Source organism: Rhopalosiphum padi, chromosome 4 (genome assembly GCF_020882245.1).
Source record: "Rhopalosiphum padi isolate XX-2018 chromosome 4, ASM2088224v1, whole genome shotgun sequence".
NCBI classification, from domain to species: Eukaryota; Metazoa; Arthropoda; class Insecta; order Hemiptera; family Aphididae; genus Rhopalosiphum; species Rhopalosiphum padi.
The window spans coordinates 3,998,195-4,019,616 of NC_083600.1; the positions used below are offsets into that span (position 1 = coordinate 3,998,195).

The 21,422-nt window shown below is 29.0% G+C and overlaps 4 protein-coding genes across 4 annotated transcripts; 2 read left to right on the forward strand and 2 right to left on the reverse strand.

The window, feature by feature from the left end:
- Positions 1–420: 420 nt before the first annotated feature.
- LOC132928684 (cytochrome P450 4g1-like) lies at positions 421–2,284 on the reverse strand. Its single transcript, XM_060993521.1, has 3 exons — positions 2,239–2,284; positions 1,024–1,236; positions 421–938 (listed from the first exon to the last, which is right to left on the reverse strand). The coding sequence occupies exons 1-3, from the start codon at positions 2,282–2,284 to the stop codon at positions 760–762; spliced, it is 438 nt and encodes a 145-aa protein (XP_060849504.1). The 3' UTR covers positions 421–759.
- A 1,932-nt stretch (positions 2,285–4,216) lies between these two features.
- On the forward strand, positions 4,217–15,845 carry LOC132930848 (CD109 antigen). Its single transcript, XM_060996928.1, has 28 exons — positions 4,217–4,457; positions 5,252–5,452; positions 5,528–5,708; positions 5,787–5,955; positions 6,032–6,144; positions 6,213–6,353; positions 6,412–6,594; positions 6,682–6,756; positions 6,877–7,101; positions 7,183–7,369; positions 7,438–7,613; positions 8,625–8,879; positions 9,441–9,590; positions 9,652–9,791; positions 9,909–10,072; positions 10,339–10,562; positions 10,623–10,799; positions 10,860–11,042; positions 11,118–11,354; positions 11,428–11,612; positions 11,670–11,772; positions 11,851–12,057; positions 12,124–12,310; positions 13,424–13,815; positions 13,878–14,071; positions 14,130–14,304; positions 14,376–14,481; positions 14,553–15,845. The coding sequence occupies exons 2-28, from the start codon at positions 5,262–5,264 to the stop codon at positions 14,738–14,740; spliced, it is 4,908 nt and encodes a 1,635-aa protein (XP_060852911.1). The 5' UTR covers positions 4,217–4,457; positions 5,252–5,261; the 3' UTR covers positions 14,741–15,845.
- Positions 15,846–15,888: 43 nt separating this feature from the next.
- Positions 15,889–17,759, forward strand: LOC132930851 (uncharacterized). Its single transcript, XM_060996930.1, has 4 exons — positions 15,889–16,162; positions 16,222–16,323; positions 16,403–16,528; positions 17,529–17,759. The coding sequence occupies exons 1-4, from the start codon at positions 16,015–16,017 to the stop codon at positions 17,645–17,647; spliced, it is 495 nt and encodes a 164-aa protein (XP_060852913.1). The 5' UTR covers positions 15,889–16,014; the 3' UTR covers positions 17,648–17,759.
- Positions 17,760–17,909: 150 nt separating this feature from the next.
- LOC132930849 (heat shock protein 70 A1-like) lies at positions 17,910–20,298 on the reverse strand. Its single transcript, XM_060996929.1, has one exon. It carries the CDS (start codon positions 20,014–20,016, stop codon positions 18,091–18,093), a length of 1,926 nt encoding a protein of 641 aa, XP_060852912.1. The 5' UTR covers positions 20,017–20,298; the 3' UTR covers positions 17,910–18,090.
- Between the last annotated feature and the right edge of the window lie 1,124 nt (positions 20,299–21,422).

Below are 21,422 nucleotides of genomic sequence, written 5' to 3' on the forward strand. Positions count from 1 at the left end.
TATTCTCTATATTATATAATTTTTAATGACTATAAACTATATAACTAATATTAGCTTATATTTAAATAGTTGACTTATTTATTTCCGGTAGCATAATATTATGTTTTGTAATATTGGATTCGTTTCCTTGCATTATCTGCACAGACTGCACACCGCGTATAACGCCGACAACACTAGTGCAAGACAAATTCGGCAGTCACCAGTCAGCAGCCTCTTTATTAAAGGTGGCTATATATTATATTAACTAAATTTAAATAATTTGTTATTTCTCTTATGTGAAATTAAACAGTTGTAAGTTTTTAAATCATAAATAAAATATATGAGTTTTATTTGAAATATGTATTTAACTAATACTGTATTAGTTAAGTTTCTAAAAATAATAGTATAAATACTTTGTTTGCATTAATTTCAGAATCTGCGTAAACCGTAATACATAATTCGTATTTATTCAGTACATTACAATAACAGTTGTGCTAATTGATTGCAAAATTGTAGTATTTTTAATGTGAGAGAGTAAGGTTAGGCAAATAAATTTATGTTATGAAATTACGAAAAACATAGTAAATTTAATATAATATGGAATTAAAATCGCATCTGTCGTATATCACATGTCTTAAAGTCAAAAATTAAAAAAGAACTTTATAAATACATAATATGTTCAGAAGAAAAAGTTTCTAAAAATGTATCGTTTAAAAAATAGAATTACATTAATATAGTAATAAATTGTATTATAATTAGTCATTTAAACATATTCTAATTTTATTTATTTATTGGTCTCCTATTTCTTGTTCGAATAGTTACAGGATAACCATTAACACTTCTCAATAACAAATCTAATTTTAATTTGATGTCGTTAAATGTATAATCCGTGTGGACACTGAAGTTTCGCAAGAATGTAGATACCAGAACTTTCATTGACAGCATAGCATACTTAGATCCTATAGATAGTAGATACATATAGTTAGATAAAATACGTTCAAATACGGATCAAATTGTCTTAGATGTTTCCTTATGATTTCTTACCTATACAACCTCTTGGGCCACCGCTAAAACCTATAAAACTATATTTATGGCGTTTTGCAATATTTTCAGCACTGAAATTTTCCGGATCAAAACTATTAGGATATGGATACGAAACCGAATCACGATGAGTGGCTAATGGACATAAGTAACACGTGGTTCCTTTTGGCAGAACAATATTATCTGAAACTAAAAAATATAATATTTTGCATTTAGTTCATGTTTATTTTTAGTAGAATCTATAAAATACGTTTAAATAAACACTATTATTTCATAGTTTCTTACTATACATACCACAAATTTATATTGCATTATTGTAGTTGTTTTTATATTGATGATGTATATATTAATAAATTAATTGGGCAAGTTTTCCTCGTCCAAGAGTAATAACTAATACAGACTTGGTTTAAATGTCAATTTATTCTACGCGTGACGTCATAACATTACACCGCCCGATAGATGCTGCAGGTAAATATCTAAAATACACAATATGTGCCATGGCAATAATACCATGGTATTTTATTCACAAAATTAAAATAATTATTATGGAAATACAATTATTTGACATTTAAGTTATGAAAGTATATTTTTAAAAAGGTTATAAATTTTATTAGATGTTTGTATATAATATATTATTTCCGTAGTATTTGAAATTATTTCGAGGTAATTAATACTTTTATAGGAGTAATTAAAAATAAAAATATACAAAATAGGAAAGATAAATAATATTATACCCTCTAATTTAAAGTTCAAACAAATACATTATTATTAATATTATAATTATCATCAAAAGCCTCTTAACTCCCCTTTTTTTTAAAACTTTTATTAATTATTCACAACATATATCGAACTATATATTTATTTATTTATTAAAAATACGTGCTGGTATTCAATACTAGTAATGGTTACATTACAAGTATAACGTTTAATAGTTGAAATATTAAAATACAATTAAAAGATAAATTAAATAACAAAATAAGAAAAATATATAATGAATAACAAAGAAATCATAAATTATGTATAATAAAATACAGAAAGTTAATTAGAAGATTGAGTCGGTTCAGTATTGACAATTTTCATCATTCTTGTAAGTGGCTCATTAGCAGTATAGTTTGTGTTACAAAAAGGAATATAAAACCGATAATTATTATTACATTTAGCCAATTAGGAATATATTTAAATCGATGCAAGAAAGGGGATCTAGGGAGTCAATTTTACCTGAGAGTAAATTAGAAAGAAAAGTTAAATTCACTTGTACTCTCATATCAAGGTCGACGTCGATAATTTCAGAAAATAAAGAACTGGAAAATAATCATGTTGCAGATGCTAGTGGTGCTCAATTATTGAAATGTATTTATTGTGATTTACGCTGACAAGCTCATAATCCCAAAATAATCCCATAAATGCCCAAAACGGCGTGTTACGTGTGGGTGTCACATTCGGCTGAAGCCAACCCACAAGTTCACCAAAACTATTCCTGACTTCAGGACCCTTGGCCGGCTCCGAGACCACGCAGCGGTCTTCGTCGACTACGGCAGGCGTTCCTGATGCACCAAGAGGTATCGATGACGTCCTGCAGCAGCGCGATATCGGGCGACATCAGCCGGCGGTCCGCACACCGACAACAACAGAGAACATTTGACGACATCGCGAATCACTAAGTCAGCGAACTCGTTCCATGGACCAGATCGTAGCAATCGAAAACGCCTTGAATGAAGCTGACAAGTCCGCTAACAAGTTCCCTGATTCGCCAGCTTCGTTCGAGGCGTTTTCGATTGCTACGATCTGGTCTGTGATGGTCTGGAGTTCCTGGAATGCGTAGTCCAAGAACGCTAGGGTCGTGTTGATTTCGCCGATTTGAGAGGCCATTTTTCTATGTGTAAATGTGCAGTTGTGTACACGTCTTGGGATTTAGATTGACAAATAAAATTGTTTAGAATATCATCGTCGCTCACTGCCGTGGCAGATGATTTCGAAAATCACCCAGGCGACGAGCACAGCGTTGTTTATTAATTTTTACAAACCAGCAAAATATATCAGTATATGTTCATCAGTTCTAATCACGACCGACTTTAGGATTTTTCCGTCCCGTTTATTTTTCCCAACACTATTATTCATCGATATATTATATTATCTATATTGATTATGGTAATTTGGTTTATGATTATATTACTTTTCATACAGATCTCGAAATTGTATTTTAATTATTATTGTATTATAAGTTATAACGTATAATAGATACGCAATATGTTCTTCGCTCATTGCTCTACTATTTTAATAAATTAAGTAAACACCACAAATATACAATATATTTTGTATATTATGCAAGATATATGTGGTATATATGCGGTATATATATGTATGTATATGCACAATTGCACAATGCACAGCACGACTATAATATAGTCATATATAATATAATATGTGTATTGTGAGCATATTTTTTATGATACACCTATTAATTCTTTGTTGAAAACTGAAAAAAAAATCACCGCCTACTCGTGTATATAATTAATATATCTAATACAATTTGAGTTTTTATTATATATTAAATAATATATTTTAAAAATTAAATCATGATTAATTTTTAACATTGAATAATAATAAATTGTGTTCGTTTAATATATAGTTTAATAAATTGATAAAATATTAATTGTTAACGGTAATTCAATATTAAATGTTTTATATTTATTAAAATGCTTTTAAACATTTAAATTGAAATATTTAACAATTATTTATTTAAATTTTAGATTCTGAACGAAGTGAGAAATGTTTTGATTTTACAATGATGAATGTTTTTTTTTTTATTATTATTTTTATGTCTGTCATCACGTTTTGGAGTAGTAATAATGCTTTGATATTTGTCTTCAGCCCATCTTTGATAAGGAAAATTCATCTACATAGTTGGTACTTTGGGGAGGGTCATAAAATCAATGGTATGCATCGCGTGAATAAAATTAACATGAGATTAATAAATTTTAATTTTTAAATAAGAGATCTCTAATTTTTATGAAAATTAACTATGAAGTAACAGGATCTGTTAGTGTCGTTTGTGTATCCAAATATGAAAGACTGTTAGAAATAATTCACTAGAGACCGCTGCGCGAGTATTTTATTTCATTTTGTTATCAAAATATTCACCTGATCATCGGGGCGGGGCCACCCACCAATGAACATTGAATACTGAATAGTTACACCGGACGCTAGCCTGTATGTGACAGGTTACGTTAAATTTTTTGTTAGTAAATAAAATATTATTGTAATTTCCGTCCAGTGCGTTTTGCGCTTAATTAGTAATTTTATTTTAAGTTTTATTTTAGTTAATGATATCTTGTGGTATTGTTTTTTCTTGACCTACGGGTTCATTTATAAGTGTTGGTTTTTAGTGCTTTTAGTATGCAGTGTATGATAACTCGTTAATGGAATTTAAATCTAAGGTATTTATCATGTTTGGGCGTTTACCTTTTGTATTCCGATTATAGTAAATATATAAATGAACGGTGCATATTATTGTAACTGTTAGGCATATATAGTTTAAATTTTCATTCTTGATGCTCTGAATTTATGATTATCTGTCAATGGACCATAAAAATTAATTTAACACGTTTTTTGTAGTATATAATATATATACTATTTCGTCCTAGAGATATTGAAAATCACATATTTATTTACTCGTGTAGTTGCCCAATACACATATTTATAAATGTGATGCTTTTTTTCATTATGATTTGTACTTAATTTCGACTGAAAAATATATTTGTTATAACATAAATGTTTATAATGATAGCAGTTTTGCAACATACCAACTACCTGTTGATCTATTTTTGTTTGATAACTGTGTTAATTTAAATTTTAACTTGCCTAACATATATGATAAATCTTTGAGTTACTATTTTACTAACATACTTAATAAATTAGTGTTTATAGCTTACTATAATATCTTATTTCTTGATAGGGACCTACTAAGAGTCTTAACATTCATCTATATCGATATATAGTTGAACTATTGGAGCTAGTTAGTTGAAAGTAGCAAGCTATTAGTAAACAATCAAAGTGACAAATGTGCTTAATCGATACAGTTATTGAATACACCTATCTGGTTGTTTTGATCGTTCTTAATTTAATTATTTATTGTGTTTTTTTTTTATGTATCTTTTAATATAAGCTGTTAACATAGTAATAATTAGGCATAATACAATTAACAGTCCAATTTATTTTATCACTTTTTCAGATTCTCCAAAATGATGTCTATTTATATAATACTTACTTTAATTTTAAAACTTTGTGTGGGGCAAGATTATCTTTCACCGACATACAAAGTTTCTCAAGAAAATGATTACTCACGCACTACAAAATTGCAAAGTGATAAATTATTCAATAATGTATATGATTGGAAAAATAATTATGATAATAACATAATTATCCCTGATGCGTAAGCAATTTCTATTGTTTAGTGGTTATAAAAAATGGATAATTATTATATTTATTTAATATTTTATTTTTTTAGGAATTATTTTGTGGTTGCGAGTCGAATGGTTAGACCAGGACAAGTGTACAAAGTAGCAGTTACTGTTTATAAAGCTAAACAACCAATTTCTGTTAGAGCTTCAATTCAAAGAAATGGAGTTGAATTAGCTTCTGACATAAGTTTAATTAAAGAAGGAATCCAAGAAACATTATTATTATTGGTTAGAATCAATATGAGATTATTTTTTCAAATTCCTGAAAAAAAATACCATCTGTTATCTATATGTTATTACGTTTAGGTTCCAGCTACAAGTGTTTTTGGTGAATATAAATTAAGAGTAGAGGGCTTATACGATGGCATTATTGGTGGATATGCATTTAATAACGAAACTCGATTAAATTTTTCACAACGATCTATGACAATATTTATACAAACTGATAAACCAATATACAAACAATCTGATATTGGTATGTACATTTTGAATAGATTTTAAATTTTTTAAATTTAGATGATATAAATAAAAATTAATTTTATTAATTTTAGTTTACTTCCGAGCAATTCCAATTAATACAGAATTAAAAGCTTTTGATAATCCTGTTGATGTATACATCCTAGATCCAAATCGCTATATTATGAGACGTTGGCTTTCAAGACAAGTATTTATTTATTTATATAAATTCTAATATCTATTTAAATTTTTCTATTTAAAAATGTTTACTTGCAGTCAAACTTTGGATGTGTAAGTTTAAATTATGAAATGTCTGATCAGCCTGTGTTTGGAGAATGGACCATTCAGGTTGTAGCTCAAGGGCAGATTGAAGAAGTTACATTTTTAGTAGAAGAATATTATCAAACCCGTTTTGAGGTATACTATATTTGTTTTAGAGTTAATACTTAAATTATTAATTTATTTCATTTTACAGGTTAATGTTACAATGGCTGCTTATTTTCTTGATTCGGATAAATATTTGAGTGGCTATGTAATGGCAAATTATACTAGTGGAGGACCCGTCAAAGGAAATCTAACTTTAAAAGCAACAATACGACCACTTAAAAATGGGTTTAAAAATTATGATGGGCCTGTAATTGAAAAATATTTGAGTTTTGTAAGCTATACTAATAATTATCTTACCTACATACTATATTTCATAACTATATTAATATATTTAAAATTACCTATATTTTTCCTTCAGGATGAAGAGCATCCTTCTTGGTATCCTAAACAATCTGAATATTCAAGAATAAATCAAATACCACATTTACAATGGGTTAGTGTATTTAATTTATACATTTATATAGTAAATTTAAGAAAAAAAATTCAATATTCATAATTTGAATTAGCATTTAATTTTAAATTTTAATGATTACTTAAATATTCTTATTTTCAGTTTTATGGTGTTTATAAGTTCAGATATCCTTTAAGTGAGTTGCAACAATTAGTTTCTACTTTAGAAGAGACTGAGGTAACTATAACAGCCACAGTAGGAGAAAGATATCTAAATGAAATTGTAGAAGGCTATTCAACGGCAAGATTTTTCAACTCTTCAGTTAGAGTTGCATTTTTGGGTGGTTCGCCACAAGTTTTTAAACCAGCTATGCCATTTTCTATTTATGTAAGTATATTAATTGTTTCTTTTAAATTTATAAGTATTTTTATTTATTTTTATTAACAAAATATAAATATAATTTATTAGATTACAGTTTCTCATCATGATGGATCCCCATTGGATAGATACAGATTGTTGCTTGGTCGTTTAGATATGTCTGCTGAAGTTATAATGAAATCTGGTGGTCGCAGGACTATTGATACAAGAATGTTAAAAATGTCAACAGATCATGAAGGAGTATTTGAAATGAAATTATATTTACGTACAGAATTAGGTAAATTTTATATATATAAAATGTGTAAACCTTTAAAATAAATATGTATTCTATTTAATCTTTATTAGGTCTTGAAAATGATAAACGTGCTTCAGAAGTATTGAAAGATATTGAATCAATGAAAATATATGCATCATTTAAAGATATGTATGGTGAAAGATCAACAACAGAATTACTTTTACTCACTCATTACTCGCCTAGCCAACATCACCTTAAAGTTTGGACTTCAACTAAAGATGCCAAGGTATTATTTTCATTCAATATTTATTTTTTATACACTATATAATTTATATAATACATTAATTTTTATGCTTTGTACATAAAAACAGATTGGTTGCCAATAATGTATTTTTGCATTTATTTTAATCGTTACTTTTTTGTACTATTTTAATTTTTTTGGCATTACCTTATGGTAAAATAAACAGTAAATCAACAAAAAAAAAATAACTTACTATTATTAAAAAAATGATATTATACCAAACAATGATTGTTTTTATGTAAATTAAGTTTTACACAAAATAGTTTTTTTTAATTACAATTATTAAACATTACTAGGAGTCTTGAGTGTTGTATACGTTTTGCATTTACCAGAACGGCCGCTTAAAGTACTAAAAACTATTATAATATACGAGTACATAAACAATAAAATAAATTAATAAATGCATTTTTATTTTTAGGTTATTTAATACTATAATAATCTAATATTATTCAATTATTTAATTTTCTTTTTTTTTATTAAAGTTTAAAGTATTAAAATTTAAAAATGTTAATATCACAAAACACTACAAGAACACACAGATTATGTTTTAACTTTAAATTTAAATGATTATTTTGTACTTTAGTGTTGAATTAATTATAAATACAATACATATGAGCATTGAGCATATTCTGTCTTCTTTAACTACAATGTATAAAAAAAAAAACAAAATAAATAAGGTTTTAATAGTAAATTAGCAAAAATATCACCAAAGTTACGAAATAATACCAAAAAATCATAAATGTTTAAATTATTCGATATACAATTTTATGTTTGGACTCTGATACAAAAAATAATTGTATAGCTTATTTTGTTATTTATATTTATATTTTAAATAAAATAAAAATATATCAAAAGCTATAGAATGTAACTGATGGTTGGATTTAAATACAATACTGCTTGTCCCAAAGTGAAAGAAACAAGACATGTCTATCAGTTTCATTATCTTGTTTGTTTTTTCTCATTCTATATTTATTGACATATATTTATCATTTATAGGTTGGTCAATTTATAGTGTTCCACGTACAGAGCAATTACTACTTGGAATCATTTGATTATATCCTGCTCTCAAAAGGTTTGATATTAGTAACTGGACATGAAGTCACTCATGCTTCAACAATCCGAACATTTGCTGTTACTTTATCCGCTGAAATGGCTCCAGCTGCTACTATTCTGGTGTATCATGTTGGTAAATTTGGGGATGTAGTTGCAGATAGTTTAACTTTTCCAGTAAATGGAATATCAAGAAATAATGTAAGTTTAAAAAAATATAAATAAAAAACTCATAACAGTACTCATAGAAATTATATTTATTTATAAATATTTAAACAATTTTTATGTGAAATGAGTTATATATTCTTTAGACAAAAGTTGATAAATATTCTATATTGCTAATAATTTGAATAGTAATATAATTATTAATTTGTAACTAATTGAAATTACATAAATATAAAAATATTCGATTTTTGTAAACCAAAATGAAATTTATGTGTAAGGTGCCATTTGATTAAAAAGTCTTAAAGAATCTACCAATAAAAAATGTATTTAAATCGGTCAAGTTAATTCTGAGATTGGCATTTAGCAACTTATTATTATGGTAATGCATTTACATTCATTTGCACAATATTAATACAATATCATACATTTTCTGGAAGGAGTTGTGCTTAAATGTTTGCATATTAATGTTTTTCATAGGCATAAAATATACTATAATCTTATGAACATATATATTTATTACATTCTAAGAAATTATTAAATTTCTTTCATAATAATTATATTAATAAATTATTCATAAATTTAAAAATATTATTACAGTTCACTGTTTTTATCAATAATCGTAAAAGCAGAAGTGGGGAAAAGGTTGAAGTAGCAGTATATGGCGAACCTGGAGCATATGTTGGATTATCTAGTTTAGATTATCCATTCTATAGTTTACAAGCAGGGAATGAATTAACATACGCTAAAGTAAAATTTGTGATATGGTTTCAAAATTAGATTTTGTATTAACTTATTTATTGGAACTTAGATATTGACTAAAATGGAAAGGTTTGATGAAGATACAAATGGTACAATTATGCACACATGGCTTTCTCATGAAGGTTCTCCGGACGAAATAGTTTATTTTCCATCATCTACTTTTGGGATAGATGCTAACCGTACATTCGAGTAAGTAAACTAATAAAATACTATGTTTAAATTATTACATTTATTAATTATTTATACTTATTAAAATTATCATTGAAAATCTATGCTATTTAGTATTAATAATACTTTTCTTTTAAGATTTGCTGGTGTAGTTGTATTTACTGATGTTGTTCTACCAAGGCGAATGACTTTATGTAACCAAACTCTAGGTTATGCTGAATGTCTTAGCGGACGCTGTTATTTGGCTAATAGAAAATGTGATGGACATATTGATTGTGATGATGGCACTGATGAAGCTTTATGTAAATTTTTTGAAATATATAAAATAACTATAATATTATTATATTATGATTTAAATGCAGTTTAGTTTATGACCACAGTCATTAATCAATTTTAAGTTTTAATAAAAACATATCTTAACTGTTGTAAAACACTAAATCTAAGTATATAAATTAATTTAATATTATAATTAATTGCAGTATTTTACTATTTATAAACTATTCTTATGTTGTTTATTATATTTAATTAATATAATTTAGTATAACATTTTGTGTCTTGTATGTATTAGGTCCATTGTATAACCGTACAGAATTTAATAACTTTCGAAAGTTCCGTTATAATCATATACAAAGACATTATGATAATGTATGGATGTGGCGAGATATTAATATTGGACCTCATGGGCGATTCATATTTGATTTAGACGTACCTCATCGACCTGCCAACTGGATGATTACTGCATTTAGTTTAAGTCCTTCTAAAGGTTTTGGCATGATTAAAAAGCCTATTGAAGTAAGTAAATGTCTTATAATATAGTATTAATATTATTAATTAAAAATAATTTTTTTACAGTATGTTGGAGTATTACCATTTTTTATGAATGTTGAAATGCCTACACATTGTAAAGAAGGTGAACAGATTGGAATTCGTGTTACTGTTTTTAACTATATGTGTAGTAGTGTTGAAGCTGTTGTTGTTTTATTTGGTTCAGAATCGTATAAATTTGTTCACGTTGAAGAAGATGGAATAGTATGAAATATCTATAACATAATAAATGCTTATTTTTTTAACTTTTTTCTATGTTTTTAGGTAAATTCATACAATCCTAGAACATCTCACGGTGATCATCAATTTTTTGTTTATATTAAAGCACAAGATGCAGAAACTGTTTACCTACCTGTGGTACCTACAAAACTTGGTGATATTACTATAAATATTGAGGCTACCACTCTAATAGCTAGTGATCGAGTGACAAGAAATTTACATGTTGATGTATGATCATTTTTTAAATATTAATATTTATCATTTATTTTTATATTCATAAATATAATTCTATCTTTTTTGTAGTCTGATGGAGTGCCTCAGTACAGACATCAGTCAATGATTTTGGATCTTAGTAACAGAGCTTATGTTTTCCAATATTTGCATGTAAATGTAACTGAAACTCCAATTATACCATACAGTATAGATCGTTACTATGTGTATGGGTCAAACAAAGCTCATGTTTCATTAGTCGGAGACGTTGTTGGGCCAATTTTCCCCACTATGCCTGTTAATGCAACATCTTTGCTTAATTTACCCATGGTAATATATTCATCATATTATTAGTATAGTATTCAGTACTTATTGAATTGATTATTTAATTTTTATTTATCAGGATGCTGCTGAACAAACAATGTTTAGTTTTGCAGCTAATTTATATACAACAATTTATATGAGATATGCAAATCAACGAGATCGAACACTGGAGAAGCAATCATTCTACCATTTGAATATTGGATATCAGCGTATGTTATCATTTATGAATGAAGATGGATCGTTTAGTCTTTTCAGAAGTGATTGGTATGGTTCTTCTTTTTTGGTTATTTTTTTTTTCTAATATTAAAGTTATAATTTTAGGAATATGTCTTATCCAAGTGTATGGTTGACTTCATATTGTGCTAGAGTATTCCAGGAAGCAAACTTTTATGAGTGGGAAAATTTTATATTTATTGATCCACAGGTAATTAATAAATATTTCTTAGTAGAATAATATTTTGAATATTAATTATATACCAAAATTAAATGATTAAACAAATAGGTAATTTCAAAAGCTTTAATGTGGGTACTGAAACATCAAACCGAAGAAGGTTCATTTTATGATGTGGCATGGTTTCCTGATCGTAAAGTTAATAGTTCCATGCATAGATCGATTTTATTTGGAGGAAATAGACAACAAAGATTTTCTAATATATCATTAACTGCACAAGTTCTCATCACATTAACAAATGCAAAAGATCTATCAGGGGTTAGTTAATATTTATTTTATATTTATTTTAATTTAATTAATTTGTATTATTTTAATTTATGATAGGGTCTGGGTTCCAAATTGGCTCAAGGTGAAAGTAGAGCTGTAAAATATTTAGAAAAGAATATGAATTTATTAAATATGACTGGTGAACCATATGAAATTGCACTTGTTACTTATGCATTAATGTTAACCAAGTCGTCATTTGCTGAGTTTGCATTCACCTTATTAGCTAGGCATGCTAGAAGAGAAGGTATGTTTTGTATTTTTATTTATATAATATACTATTGTACAGTATTTTATGTATTTATTCAAAATGTAAACAGGTGAGACCCAATTATACAAATTATTTAATTATAACATTTGTTAATAAATAAATAAATACTATAAAATACTTATAGCTATAAATTAACTAGTATAAATTTATGGCTGTCATGTAGTATGTGATTTACTAGTGAATTTACAAATATAGTATGAGGTCTACGTCTACCACTGAATTTAAAAGTATACTAAAACGATGAGCAATGACAATTTATATTTCCTAGTACGTTTTAATCTATAATCTATACTAAAAAATAAAAATAAAATTATTATAGAAAACTAGGTTATAGTCGTTGTCAGATAAATTGGGATGGCAGCATCCCATTTTATTATAAAATAAAAAAACATTATCAGAATATTTGATTTTAAATTATTAGAGTTAAATCAGTTTTAAAATGTTCATATTTTATGTATATATTTTCGGTAATAATATAGTACAGAGAACCCCTTTTGTTATCGTGCCGCCGCCACCTCAATTTATCTGGCAATGACTGTAAAAACCATTAGTTACAAAAATTATTATTAAAATAATATTCTTAGACTCAATTATATATTAAAATTACTAGGTATTGAGAAGTTGAATAGAATACTTTTTAAAATGGAGGCGGATGAAAGAACTTTTTCTTTTTTTCTTTGCTCTCTACTCCTTACGTATGTACAAATTCTTTTCACTTCTACAATTATTACATTATCAAAAAATAAGTAATTGATTCATCACTGCTTATTATGATATACAATTTTTTGTCAATGTGTGTGTGTGTGTGCTTTACAATAAGTGGCATACTAAACATATACTTTTATTAAGTATTATTAGTTTCTAACAAAATGCTAATCAACTAGTAAGTATAAAGTGTAAACCAATGAAAACTAGTAAACTGCTTACTATATGACAGCAAAAATTGCAATATATTTTAAATAAGTTGAAATTTGATAATGTAAACAAATCAATTTTTAGTTCATCTAGAGTTTTCATAACTCTACAAAATGTTTGCATAATTAGTTACTTTTATGATAAAATAAAATATATTATTGAATATTTTTATAGGTGGATTGATGTATTGGGGTAAAGAATTTGTACCTTTACCACCAACAAAAATGGAGAATCAGAAACCATTTTTATTACCACGTTTGCCATATAAATTTGACTCTATTAACATAGAAACAACAGCATATGCTTTACTTGTTTATGTTGCTAGAAAAGAACCTTATATTGACGATGTTGTTAAGTGGTTGAATTCTCAAAGACTTACTGATGGCGGTTGGGCCTCCACACAAGATACGGCTATTGCCATGAAAGCTCTAATTGAATATACAAACAGAAACAGACTGAGAGATGTATTTACATTAACTGTTACGGTTGAAGCTACAGCTCTTTCAGGAAAAACAAAAATATTGAAAGTTAACAGTGCAAATATTGCTCAGTTACAAAAAATAGAGGTAAAAATTGCTTTTAATGTTTCATTCTGGTCTAAGATTGAAATTGTTTACATCTATTATAGATTCCACAAGCTTGGGGTACTGTAAAAGTGCAAGCTAAAGGTTCAGGTTATGCTATTTTACAAATGTCTGTTCAATATAATGTTGATGTGGCAAAATTCCAAACAACACCACCTGAACAAGCCTTTGGAATAGTAACACGTGCAGATTTTCATGGTCGCAATCAGTCTCATATTACTTATCGTAGTTGTCAAAAGTATAAATAATAAAGACATAGTTGTTTGACTTAAATTAATAAATGATTTATAATTTAGATGGACTTACATTGATGAGTCTCCTAGATCAGGACTGGCTGTTTTGGATGTTGCTATTCCAACTGGATACATAGTGCAACAACAAAATCTGGACGCTTATGTATTGCAAAGAACTGTTCGAAATTTACAAAGAGCTCGATTTTTCCCTGGAAAGCTGTTGTTTTACTTTGATTATGTAACATAATACTTTTATATTTTTATATCCATGCAGCATAAAAATTAATTTTTTTTTTATCTATTTAATAGTTGGATGAGTCAGAAACCTGTGTTAAATTTACTGTTGAAAGATGGCATCCTGTAGCAAATATGTCACGTTATCTGCCTGTTCGTGTATATGATTATTATGCTCCTGGTATGTTTTTATTTATTTTAAATCATTAAAATTTATTTCAAATTTATGTATATATTTTTTTGTTTTTTTAGAACGATTCAATGAAACAATATTTGACGCCTTACCAACATATTTGTTGAATATTTGTGAAGTATGTGGTAGTAGTCAATGTCCTTATTGCCCAATTTTCAACAACGCTGTTCAATTGTCTATTCCAATAAAATTAATCTCTATTGTTACTATTCTTGTAGTTAACATTTACTACAATTTAATTACATAATTTAATTTTATTATTAGGTGCTTTAGTTTAAATTTAAGTATTAATTAAACACACTTTAAGAACCTAAACTTAATAAACTAAGCAATATTTTTATAAATTGAATTAGATATTCTAAGACTGGTTAAAATATTTTTATATCTGCTTACAATTTAAACTGATTAAAAAATAAAAATAAATTTATTAATGTTTCTTAATAACACGTGAGAGATACAGGTTTTATATATATTGCTATCCAGTCTCTATAGGACAATAGGAAATAAATCCATAGCTACATAGTGATAGTCCAAACGCACATACTATTATTTCTAAATGATGTACTCTTAATAATGCACAATAATATGTAATACAACTAATTAAAAGGCGTAACTCACTTTTGTTTAATAGCTTTTTTTATGATATTATGATGACACTAATATTTAATCAGCAAAACGTATTTTTAATTTGCTAAATTTTTACACATGCCATAAAATAATATAATATTTTTATATCTATTCTTTATAATATGTAGGTTGCCTTAATCATTAAAAATTCCTCCTTTGAACAATTTCTAATAATAAGTAATAAGTAATAAAAAAAAATCTTTTATATTACTTAATAATATAATTTTAATTTTAAATAAAATAATTAAAATCTCTAGTGTGACCAAAAATTTTTTGCCAACTTAATACTTCATTGAATCTCATAATTTGATCAATAATTTTTTTTAAGTACATTTATTTCGTAGTTAAATATGATTCAGTAGTAAAGTGTTCCATTTTATTTAAAAACTGGTAGGTAGCCAAGTTGATGGAACACATTTCAAAAATAACTGAAATATATTAGTATAATTATATCCTTTCATTATTTTTGATTAAATAAATGTACCTAGATAACCTGTCATTAGTTTATAAAATTTGTAATTCACTACAAAAATATTACGACTTAAGTATTAAATTAAAATTATTTTAAACTGATTTTATACTTCAAATTATTATTAAGTTGCAACTAATGCCGTCCATTGTTACATTTTTTTTATATATATATTTGAATATTGACTTTTTTTAAACGTATTTTAATATTTAATTGATGTATTTTGATGTAAATAAAGAAATATATTATAAAGAAATTATTTTCATTTTTGTTGAAATAGTTGTAATATGATTGTTTTTCAAATATCATTGCGTGACAAATCAATAATAAAAAGTGAAAATCACTTTAATGTACCATGACACTACACTTATTTTGATATATTCCAATCCATGGAATTACTCATTTACAAATAGTTGTCGAATACCATGTATTTATTGCTAAGTTTTCTATTTGTTAGTGTATTAAGTTTTCCTAATGGTAATACAAATTCGTCAAATGATCATTTACTTATTGAACACAGTGTCACTCTAGAGAGTGCTGAAAATGCAATTCAACATCTTGTACCAGATTTGAGTAAAATTGATAATAAATTGCTCTATGTATGATTGTAATTTAAATAATTATCTTAATAGTGATAGGATTCGGATGCAAAAAATGTACCGAAAGAGAAATTGAATATTGTTTGTCCAATGATGTCATTGAGGATCATTGTTGTTGTCAAAGGAAATACCATGGTATGTTATTAATATGTTATATACTATATAAATACATTTTTGATGTATATTAAATTATGTTAAAATATTTATGTTATAGAAGTGTTCCCTTACATTGTACATACTTGTTATATAAGATCTAGAAATTGTGAACCTACTGTTCGGGACTGTGGAGTATTTGATCGATTATTGACTTGTTGTTGCCATCATTATCTTGGAACAAAATGTGAGTAGTATACCTACTAAACATTTTAGCAACTTCATTAATTATTAATAAACTACGAGTATACATTATACTCATAGGCCATAGAAAAAGTTTAAGCATTCTTTATTTATATTAAATTGACATACATTTTTTGTTATAAATGTATTTTTTCAATGTTAATATAGGTAATTGATCTAAATTTAGTATACATGTAGTATCATGGATATAATATGTAAACTTGAGATTAGTATAACAAATTGGATACCTACAATTAAATATTATTTTTATTGTCTATCATATCTTTTAAAATCTGTATAATAAAATTAAACAAGCAAACTGTATCATTGCTTTGAACTAATAAGTAGGTTAGGTACTGATATTATAACAATCAGATAATATAGGAAATATGTACCTACTAATATAACATCATAGCAATTCAAATGTAATTTTACTTAAGTCGTTTCTTCTTAAGTATTTTATGATATATTTAAACTACTATTAAAGTAATTAGTTATACTATAAATAAAACAGGTTGAATTAATTTTTGCCAAAAACATTGCATTTTAAAATTCATAGATATAGGTACATTTAATGTTTCAATCACCAATAAATAATATTTTAAAATTACAACAACAACAAAATAACTATGATTAAAATCGTTATTCTTTATTAAAATCTCATTCTTTCCAATTTTGAACTTAAAATGTGAAAGAAAAAAAACTGTGCTTATACATTTTTTACATACTTTGCTATTATATTATAAACAACTCATAATTAAAACTTCTAATAAATATTTAAAAATTGTAATCAACATGAAAGTAAAAAATATTTTCTCATTGAAAAGTGAAGTAATTTCATTGATTTTATCTACAAGTAATGAGTAAATAAATTCAAACTTAATTACTTTTTAAAAAAAATTTATCTATGCTAGTCATGATATAGGAAAAGGTGTACATATAATAAATGTAATATTTATATAGATGTATTATAATAATACTATAATATAAATTATTTTTTTTAGGGAAAATCAAAATGTCACCATCCATTAATGGTCAAAGTCGAAAAAACCAAAACCTGTTTCTTTTTGGATTTACTTTTTTACTTTTTAAGTACAATTACTATATTTGTAATTTCTTTTAAACATGTTTAGCAATTTTATGGTTTTATATATCATGATTGTTCAACCACAAAAAAGAAAATATTTTTATCTTATTAAACAATAGCCTTTAATAAATATTGCATGACATTTAAATGATAAATGACTCGTTTATTTGTTTAGTTTTTGTTATACCATAGCTGCCAATTATAAGTTGTAAGTGGCCATTGTACTGTTCATTGTTTCAGATGGAAATACAATTTATAACTAGTTCTTTCCTAGGGACAAATAAAAACACAAAATATATACAGCTATCTCAAACATAAAATTTTTATTTTGTTAAATACTTAAATATTACAAAAAAGAAAAATCAGTCTCAACATAAGTCTAGAGGATACATAACATTATAAATAAAAGAGGTAATTTGTTCACAATGTATTTTAGTATTTACAAACATAATATAAAAGATGAAATAATGAGAGCAAAATTAATCGACTTCTTCGATCGTAGGTCCTCCGGGACGTGAACCGGGGAAACCGTTACCTGCAGCACCGGGTGGCGCGTTACCGCCTTGTCCCGCGCCGTGTATCTTCATCATCAGAGCCGAACAGTTCTTTTGGATCTCTTTCAGTTTGTACTCGTACTCTTCTTTGTCTGCCAACTGATTGTTGTCCAACCACTGGACGACGGCGTCGCATTGCTGTTTTCCCGTGTTCCGCTCGGTTTCCGTCAGCTTGTCGCCGGACTCGTCCAAAGCTTGTTTGACGCCGAACACGTAGCTCTCCAGCTGATTCTTGGCCGCTATCTTGTCCTTTTGGCGTTCGTCCTCTTCTTTGTACCGTTCGGCCTCGCTGAGCATCCGATCGATTTCGGCCTGAGACAGGCGACCCTTGTCGTTCTTGATGACGATGTTCTTGGAGCGTCCAGAGCTGTTGTCCTTGGCCGACACGTTCAAAATGCCGTTGGCGTCCAAATCGAAAGTCACCTCGATTTTGGGCACGCCTCTGGGCGCCGGGGGTATGCCGGTCAGGTCGAACGTTCCCAGCAGATTGTTGTCCTTGGTCATGGCCCTTTCCCCCTCGAACACCTGGATGGTGACGGCCGGTTGGTTGTCCGCGTACGTGGTGAACGTCTGTGTTTGCTTACACGGAACGGTGGAATTGCGTTCGACGATTTTAGTCATCACGCCGCCCGCTGTCTCGATACCCAGCGACAGGGGTGTGACGTCCACCAGCAATACGTCTTGAATAGCAGAACTCGTGTCACCGCTGAGAATGGCCGCCTGTACCGCCGCGCCGTACGCTACCGCTTCGTCGGGGTTGATGGACAGGTTGAGCGGCTTGCCGCAGAAGTAGTTTTGCAATAGACTCTGGATCTTCGGGATCCTCGTCGAACCGCCCACGAGCACCACGTCGTGTATGTCGCCCTTGTCCATCTTGGCGTCGGCCAGCGCCTTCTCCACCGGAACCAGCGTCGATCTGAACAGATCCGCGCACAGCTCCTCGAACCGTGCTCGGGACACTCGGGTGTAGAAATCGATACCTTCCATCAGTGCGTCGATCTCTATGACGGCCTCGGAGCTGGACGACAGCGTTCTCTTGGCCCGTTCGGCGGCCGTCCTCAACCGCCTCAACGCTCTCGGGTTCGCGTGCACGTCCTTTTTGAACTTCCGCTTGAACTCTTCCGCCAAATGAGACACCAGCCGGTTGTCAAAGTCCTCGCCGCCCAAGTGCGTATCGCCCGCCGTCGACTTCACTTCGAATATCGAACCCTCGTCGATCTGCAGAACGGACACGTCGAACGTGCCACCGCCCAGGTCGAATATCAACACGTTCTTCTCTCCCTTCAGGTTCTTGTCCAGGCCGTACGCCAAGGCCGCGGCCGTCGGTTCGTTGATTATTCGCATTACGTTTAGACCGGCTATGACGCCCGCGTCCTTGGTCGCTTGTCTCTGCGAGTCGTTAAAGTACGCCGGCACCGTGATGACGGCGTCCGTCACGTTTCGGCCCAAGTACGCTTCCGCGGTCTCTTTCATTTTCGTCAGCACCATCGAACTGATTTCTTCCGGCGCGAACACTTTTCGTTCGCCTTTGAATTCTACTTGGATTTTAGGCTTCCCGCAGTCGTTCACGACTTTGAACGGCCAATGCTTAATGTCCGCTTGTGTCTTCTCGTCGTCAAACCGACGTCCGATCAAACGTTTGGCGTCGAACACCGTGTTCACCGGGTTCATCGCCACCTGGTTCTTGGCCCCGTCGCCGATCAATCGTTCGGTGTCGGTGAACGCCACATAACTCGGGGTGGTCCTGTTACCTTGATCGTTGGCGATAACCTCTACTTTGCCGTGTTGCCATATACCCACGCAAGAATAGGTGGTACCCAAATCAATACCGATCGCTGTTCTTCCAGTCATCTCGTCAATAGTAGTCGAAGATTTTTTCCACACACAAAATCGATACGAAACGAAATTAATAACGTGTATTGGAAACTGTAGGTAAGTGTATACCGAAATAATCAATTTCGACAATAACGCAAATCGGCAAATCAATTAAAATATTTAAAATCACTTTTAAACTCGCACAGAAAAATAATTAATAGATACTTATAGACTTGTAAAACACTGAGATAGTGAGATCGCACTAGTCGCACTTTGTTCAATGAATCGCACTGTTACCGTTTAGAAATTAAACTGATGCCGGGTGGCGCGCCGCTTGCGTTTATATATCCCACCTAACGTTCGAGAATGTTCGATACGTTTCGCGAGCGCTGCAATGACTGTTGCGCCGTCCCCTTGCTATACCGCTACCAATGATGCACGTGGATTATAATAGTTTAAACTATATTCTTATATATATATAGACATAATACGACTATCTGGTGTTATGGAACATTCTCGAATTTTCTCAATCTTTCTCGGTTTTTCACCGTGTTTGTATATTATAAAACATCTTTGTAATTGTTTTTAATTATTTATGGGTCTTTATTTATTTGTTTACAAAAGTAGTTCGACTTTTATTTTTTATAAAATGTTCAAAATCAAATTTAAATTACTAAAATATATAAGGAATGAATACATTTTAAATTATCACAAGAAAGGATTGTAGTTGGCCAATGGCCTTAATATAAAAACAATTAGAATATTTAATTATTTCATATTTTTATAAAAAATTGAACTTCAAATATCTATGAAAACAAAAGTTATATGTATTTTTTGGTTGTTTAAAAACTCCTTATTAATAACCTTGTAAAACACAATACTATACGAAAACTTCAACAATAATGTAAATAACCATACAGAATATGGTTGCCATTTATTTGAGATTAGAAATCGGGACATTTTATTTTAAGGACCTCTCCAAACATTTGAGCTTTGTAAGTACCTATTAGCTATTTTGATATTCATTATTATTTATGTACATTAGAAGTACCCTAGAAGAATGAACCTCCTCAGCTCTCTATTTACTAATTATTTTAAATATAATATGAATTATGATAATTAAAATATAATAATAAGAATAATAAGATTATAGTTCTTTTATTTTATTTACATTTTTAGTATTACTCATCAAAACCATAGAGTAATATTACCCTATGGTATAAACAAAGTAGTTTATCAATAACATGTTTATAAATTGAACAAAACTATACCAACAATTATTATGATGGATAATAGGTTAATTGAAGGTAACGACAGAATTTCTAACATCACCCATATGACGTTTGGATGTGCCTATACAATTTTGCCTAATCACTGATAGTAATATATCAAATGTTTGTTCCGCGATATATTTGTTCAAAATAACTGAAATAACCGACGTA

Excerpts from the sequence above, each read along its gene's own strand:
- LOC132930849 (XM_060996929.1), bottom strand. The coding sequence starts at position 20,016 with ATGACTGGAAGAACAGCGATCGGTATTGATTTGGGTACCACCTATTCT.
- LOC132930851 (XM_060996930.1), top strand. The coding sequence starts at position 16,015 with ATGTATTTATTGCTAAGTTTTCTATTTGTTAGTGTATTAAGTTTTCCT. Across the intron at positions 16,163-16,221 it reads ACATCTTGTACCAGATTTGA|TGATAGGATTCGGATGCAAA; the intron begins GTAAAATTGATA and ends TTATCTTAATAG. Across the intron at positions 16,529-17,528 it reads TCATTATCTTGGAACAAAAT|GGAAAATCAAAATGTCACCA; the intron begins GTGAGTAGTATA and ends TATTTTTTTTAG.
- LOC132930848 (XM_060996928.1), top strand. The coding sequence starts at position 5,262 with ATGATGTCTATTTATATAATACTTACTTTAATTTTAAAACTTTGTGTG. Across the intron at positions 12,311-13,423 it reads TAGGCATGCTAGAAGAGAAG|GTGGATTGATGTATTGGGGT; the intron begins GTATGTTTTGTA and ends ATATTTTTATAG. Across the intron at positions 13,816-13,877 it reads CTCAGTTACAAAAAATAGAG|ATTCCACAAGCTTGGGGTAC; the intron begins GTAAAAATTGCT and ends CATCTATTATAG.
- LOC132928684 (XM_060993521.1), bottom strand. The coding sequence starts at position 2,284 with ATGAGAGTACAAGTGAATTTAACTTTTCTTTCTAATTTACTCTCAG. Across the intron at positions 1,237-2,238 it reads TCTTTCTAATTTACTCTCAG|CTAAATGCAAAATATTATAT; the intron begins GTAAAATTGACT and ends AATAAACATGAA. Across the intron at positions 939-1,023 it reads TGGCCCAAGAGGTTGTATAG|GATCTAAGTATGCTATGCTG; the intron begins GTAAGAAATCAT and ends TACTATCTATAG.